This window comes from Puccinia triticina, chromosome 13A (assembly GCF_026914185.1).
Source record: "Puccinia triticina chromosome 13A, complete sequence".
NCBI lineage: Eukaryota > Fungi > Basidiomycota > Pucciniomycetes > Pucciniales > Pucciniaceae > Puccinia > Puccinia triticina.
This window is the reverse complement of record NC_070570.1, coordinates 2,970,513-2,977,030: the sequence shown is the minus strand read 5'-3', so window position 1 is coordinate 2,977,030 and position 6,518 is coordinate 2,970,513. Positions and strand designations below refer to the sequence as shown.

At 44.6% G+C, this 6,518-nt stretch overlaps 1 protein-coding gene across 1 annotated transcript; it reads left to right on the top strand.

The window, feature by feature from the left end:
- Nucleotides 1-5,178: 5,178 nt before the first annotated feature.
- PtA15_13A288 (uncharacterized protein) lies at nt 5,179-5,769 on the top strand (the record flags this gene model as incomplete). Its single annotated transcript, XM_053162470.1, has 3 exons — nt 5,179-5,344; nt 5,483-5,589; nt 5,668-5,769. 3 exons carry the CDS (start codon nt 5,179-5,181, stop codon nt 5,767-5,769), a joined length of 375 nt encoding a protein of 124 aa, XP_053026443.1.
- Nucleotides 5,770-6,518: the final 749 nt, after the last annotated feature.

Below are 6,518 nucleotides of genomic sequence, written 5' to 3'. Positions count from 1 at the left end.
ACCATGATGAATGGCTCTGTCAGCCTTAGAGATACAACAAGTATCCAAAAGACTGCAATAACTTAGTAAATAATTATTATTATTAAATTATTATTGCAGAATCAGATTCCTCATCATAAATTAAGGGGGGGTCACCCACTTAAAGTACCCCCTTATTCCTACTCCTTCATGTACTAATTATATAAATAAGAATTGGCCCCAGAAAGCACCCAAAAAGAGTATTACATACATAAATTTAGTAAAACAAACAGTGTACATAAAATTAAACTGTTGTACATTAATGAGTAATATTACTCGTGTAAAAATACCCCGTGAAAGTATTATGTAGACTTCTACTGAAGCTCTTTCACATGACAATTGGTTATAAACATGTCATGTGACAGAGTCAGGGAAATTAGTCTATTACCATACAATTAAATTACCCACAGCCAAGCCCTTTTCACGGCTACACCCCTGGATACTCCCATAGGGAGAAAAGGACTCAGTGTTTACGCCCACTGAAGTCCCCTCTATAAATAGAGGCCTATTTGGCCCTCAGGAAAAGATCCCCCAGACCATTCACCGCCTACAAACTGTAAGTTACTGTGAATATTCTCCTCTGCTACTATTGTAGCCCCTTTTCCCTTTAAAAACCATCCCCAGCACGTAAAATCCACTGGATTAAACCTTTAAATATCAAAACTCCCTTATTAGCATATTTACAAGCTTTATCCTTATAAGTAGTTGCTGTAAGACAACCGCCTCTGTCAAGCAGCCAATCAGTTTAAGCGCTTACCACCTACTTTTCCGCCAAATTAATTCCCTGTAATTAATAATTACATATTATTAATTACATAATTAATCCCTCCTCTGTTACAGAGTGTTAAAACCCTTGTAGTGGCCATATTTGCCACGTAACAAGTTTGGTAATTTAAATTACCAGTGTTTATATCAGCACAGTTATAGTGCTAGGGCCCAAAACCCTTATTTTTGACGGGTTTTTGCCCTAAGCTTCATAAACAGAGCTGTCAGGCTCCTTGAGAAAGACATTCCAGACTCTGCTATCCTTCTCAGGAAATTCAGAAGTGAGAAGAGGTCTAACCCTGTGGTTTAATTTCTTACAGAAATCCAACCCTTTTGGTGGTAGGGAATGTCAGCCTTAGAGTCATCACAGCTGACCTAAAAGCTGCCTGTTCTACCTTTGTTACATATAAATTACTTTATATCTTTTTCATCTTAAGAGATAACCTTGTTTTGACTTCATATTCTGTTTCCTCATGCAAATTTAACCCTAGTTACAACTTATCACTTCCTTGTAACTATACTCCTTCCCTGAGTTATTGAGTTGTGGCGCACTTGCGCAGTTGTGACGTGTCAGCGCTACCAGGCGCGCCAAACCACATGTACATATGTAAATTACATAAGCAAACTGTGAAAATTTTCGTAGTCAGGATCCCCCTTGCCTGAGGCGGATCTACAGACTCCAGCACACCAGAACCACCACCCAGATAACCCCAGGATCACTACCAAAGAGCCTACTATACTCCCAGTATACCTACCGTCACAGGCGCCTAGGATATTGACAGTAAGTAACCTCTTTCACTGAACCTTGTTTATCTCAGAGGTACAACTCTGTGTCTTGCTTGATCTGCTCTTTCTTCTTGCTTTGCCTCTTCCTTGATCACAGGGCTGTCCCTCCACGTCTACAGGCCTTTGCCTTCATCTTGATCTCAGGGCTGTCCCTTATTATCATTTGGCCTTTGCCTCAAATCTAGGTTGCAGGGCTGTCCCTCAGGTTTCCCATTAAGAACCTTGACTGTCCAGAGAGAAGTCTAAAAAACTGTGGCTGGATTAAACTTATCTGATCCAGATACCCTCCTGAGAGGAAGCTGTAGCTCTTTCTAGCACAGAATAGCAGCACTCTTCAGAAGAGTAGCATTGCCAGTGGACGTGCATTCCCACTAGAATAACCTAGTACTTCTCTTCTTTCCTATCCTGCTTGGTTTCTCTCTCTCTTTCTCTTTATCTCTTATAGTTGTATTTTCTTTATCCCAAGAAATCCAACTATTGCCCCCCCTTTTCTTGTGTCCTGCTGTCACTATATAGACTCAGGCTCACAGAGACCAAGAAGTTGCTAGGGCCCTGGTTTTTTATGAGTGAAACTAATCCGGTTGCTGATACAGGCAACCACAGACGGAGCGACATGAAAACAAATTTCTGTGGTGTTGGGCAGTATTTAGTGTAAGTCTTGGCTGGGTTCCAATTGAAGGGGATTGGGTTGTTTTGGGGTGGCGTGGGCAAGCGCGGCAGGAGAGACGGGCAAGGTAGCTATGGCGGCAAGACTTGGCAAGGACATCAGCTTGAGGGTGGCGGGTGGGCAGATGATGAGACGTGTGGGGTATTTAAAGAGTAGTGAGAACAGCTGGTTGGTACCCCAGGGGATCCGGTTTCGTCCTACCCCCTCCCTGGGAGCCCCCTAACTGCTTGGTTAGGCCCTCCCTGGACAGCTTTAACAACCGGCCCTCTTTTGCTTGTTGCTGCGGCACAGCTGGAGGGTCATCCATAGGGCCTTTGGGTCTTTGGGGATTTTCAATGTGTGCAAATTAATTGTGTGTGACATTTTTGTAATTTTTTTTGTGTAATGAAACACGCCAAAACTTAGATCTAGAGGTCTAGGTTTTTGTGGATTTAAGAAAGTGGGATGGACTGGTGCACTGATTTGCAGTGGTTTCACCTATTTAAAAACTGTATAATACAGGCTAAATCTAGAAGATTTCCCTTTTTTAGAGCAGTGGTCAGTGTGGGGCAGTTCCTGTAAGTTTAACCAGTACAGTTGTTGCGATTGAGTTGCCTTTGTCGGGATTAAATTGCACTGCTGCTGCGCATAGCTCCATACGCGGAATCTGTTGTTCTTGTTGGGTAAGCATTGCAAGACCGGGCCCGCCAACTGGAATCAACTCCAGGTCATTGATTAGTTCTTCTTCATGGTATGCCATGGCCTTAATCTGTTGTCTATGACCAGCCAATGCCTTCAAAATTGTCAAATCCGGGGAACTTGGATGAGCATGAGTGCATGATATGGTTATACTGCAATCAACAATGTGATACATACATGAAGAGAGGACCCCCGGTCAGTTCATCTGAACCACCCACATTTCAAAAATCTGTCACCTACATATTTACATTGGGCCTAAAAATTCCTATTAGAAATACTGTGTTCTCAATTCCAACTGCCTGCCACACTACAAATGTTTTGCACTCACAAGTTACAATGTTATTTTTGCCTCAATTTGATCCCGGTATAGTTGCAAAAATAGCTTCACACCACACTGAACAATGCATTTTAGAACATTTCCAAGGTCAAATTCCCCAACGCCTTGGGCCGTGCAACAACCAATGCCTCAAAAGTGAAGCGCTCCACTGGGCAGTATAGGGGAATGTTGCTGCACTTGAAGTCCACAAGCCAAGTTTCCAAGCTGTTACCAGATGGGTGCTGCCTTGATTCCAACCATGCTGCCTTTTATCCCAAAATGCTGAAACAGCTTCTGGTCAACACTGACTCAAGTATGAACAGGGAATTATGATCTCTCAACATGTTCAAGTAGGTTCACATTCTAATCCTTTTCTTCTCCAGTCTCCCGCGGTTTCCAGAAGCACATCCGCGCATACAACAATGCATTATCAGTCATGTCTTAATTAGGAGCAGAAAAGGATAAATCAACACAAGGACACTTTGGTGTGTTCACTACAATGCCTATTTCTGTTTCAGTGTCGTCATGTCTGTGCCTGGGCCGGTTATTATGCAAGTAAATATGTATGAGTTGATTCAGTTGGGTTGGGCCTATGTGCCCGCGGCGGAGCCCTAACTTAACTAAGTCCCACCCTCCTACAGGTGGAGTGGTAAAACACTGGTCGCATTGCGCCGACCGGAGGGAGGGACTTACGCGCTAAATGGACTTACAGGCTGACAGCATTTGGTTTTTTGGTGGGGACTTTTTTAAAACTGCTCTCACCCATCCATTTCCTGTCCAATTTCATTATTGTTTGGATTTCCATGATGACCAAAGTCTTCTTTATCCATGTACTATACCCACCTATCCCCAACCTGTCTTCTTGATCTGCAATGTCCCTTGTAACATCATGAGTTTTGGATTCTGTACAGTGTGAACTTTGTAATATAGGATGAAGCGGACCACAGATACTAGATAGTCACAAAAAATGGATCTGAGGGGTTCTGAAGCCCTCAAAAAATTCAGAAAAATTAGAAGAGATTCTCCTTGATCTTGGGAATCTTTTGTTCCCCCAAACCTTTGCTGCCCAATGGGAAAGGGTGAAGCCAGAAATGATTGAAAAAAGACATAGTTCTGATTCTGTCAGCCCAAACTTGGACATTGGGTGTAAGTCCCTCCTTTGGAGGGTCCCGGCAGGACAGTGTCCCCCCTCAAATAGAGGGACTTTGTTAAGTTAGGGCGGAGCCGCGATTTCCCTAGTAAGCACTAAAACACAAAAAACAAAAAAGCTTCATTAAGGAGATGACAATTATTACAGCCCCTGTTGACTTGACTCCGCTAGGATACCAGAGCCCGACGGCCGAGCTACACGAGTCCGACTGCTACGACACCGGAGCAACTGCACTCAGAAGGAGAAAGCGTCAATATGTTTTGTCGTCGGCCTCAAGTCCAAACGCTACGTAGCGAAAACCTCTGGCCTCGGTACCCATGAACACGACAGACTCTCGGTTTCAATTTCAATTTCAAAACCAGTATCAACCAGGATGGAGCTCGATGAGTGTGGCTCACTTGATCATCTCGACCGAGGAAGTTAATTCTTTGGGGTGAATGAGTGCCGTAATGGATGAGTGTTTCATTTCGAAACAGCCGTTGGTAATGCCCCTTGTCATCGGAAACCATGGATTCAGGCAATATGAAAGACGATTCCAGGGCAGCAGAGGGCAGCGTTTTATGGCTGTCCCCTCGTTTTGAGCAGGTACCATAGAGCAGCTCCAGGTGCTGGAGGACGATTCGCGACTATAAGAAGGGGCCTCAACTTCAAGTCGGCTATCATCTCATCCCACTTCACTCCAATCACCTGTAAATAGCATTTCGCCCAATCCTCACAAACAACTCACATACCTACCACACAGCGCATTTCCGTCCTCGGCAAATCATCCCAGGAAAACTACCATTCCCAACTTGAAAGATGAAGTTCACAATTAGCTTGTTTGTAGCTCTTATGATGGCCATCTCGGTTCAAAGTGATGGTACTACCAACAGTTCGCCCTATACATGCCTGGCTGACAAGGAAAAGCCCGAGGCCAGTTGCGTACGCAGCAATAAGGATGATCAAGGAGCTCTCACCTATTTTGGTAAGTATCTCTTGCTACAAATCTTGCACACAGTTAATTATTCAAGCTATCCGCCATAGAGGGGTGTTTTAAGGATCACAAGGTTATTGATAATGATTTTTGTTTTTTTTTTTCTCCTTCTTCATTTTTGATGGCTAGTTACTCTCGCCACTTCTGCCGACAGCAAGTTTTCTTGTGAGAAGGTGGAAGTCGCAAAGAAGCCTTCAACAGATACTGCTTGTTGCGCGACCGGCACCACACCTTCGGTTTGTCCCCACACCATTTCACGTAATCCTCGAACCCTTTATTCCAAACCGACACTAATTCTCTGTTCTCACTTTTAGGGTGGAGACCCGGATCCCAAGGGCATGAGCAAAGATGATTACAACAAAAAGTGTGGAAAGGCCGATCCTGAGAGCAGTGCCGGCGGCGGCGACCCAAAGTAAACCTGGATGCCATCCCAGCAACTTTTCCACTGTGATCTATTAGTAGAATAGTTGTTTGATTTGTGTGTGGCCTCAATTCTACGCTGTCTGGAATTGCCAATGCCTTCCCTCTCCTTTTCTTCACACTTCTTGTTCAATGGACAGTTTGATGGACCAAAATTGCTCAGACATGTGTAGACTTATATCACAAACTCCCCACTATTCCCTCTTTCTCGAACCAATGCTTTCAACACTGAGTAAAGTTTAGCAAACTGAAACCAGTTGGAATGCAGCATACTTTAATCATCTACCTGTCTCATCCTGGCTCATGCTCACTACACAGTAGTATGCAGCCCCTCCCTCTGGGAGGAGCCACTTTGCAACCAGCCAACTGCTGCACGTGCCCGCAAGGAGGCTGGGAGCGGGACTTACATACATGGATTTCTGAGTCAATCACAGGTTTAGGCCTAACTTGTGAGAATACAGACCCGGGCCCGCAGCAACCTTTAAGGAAGCTAGCGCGGACACAGCAGAACCTAGACCCAGACCACCAGCAACCCTTGAGGAAACTGGCGCGGCTAGAACCAAACCCAGATCCAGCTGCGCAAAGAGGTAAGCCCCCTCTGCAGTCCAGACCTAACCCATTCTCTAGCTGACGAGCTCCGCTCAATCACTCGCAGATGTTGGAATATATGCTTCAAGCTCCATTGGAGGGGCCAAGCTATATGATCTAATATCCAAATATCACCAGTAAGACCAACTGTGTGTTT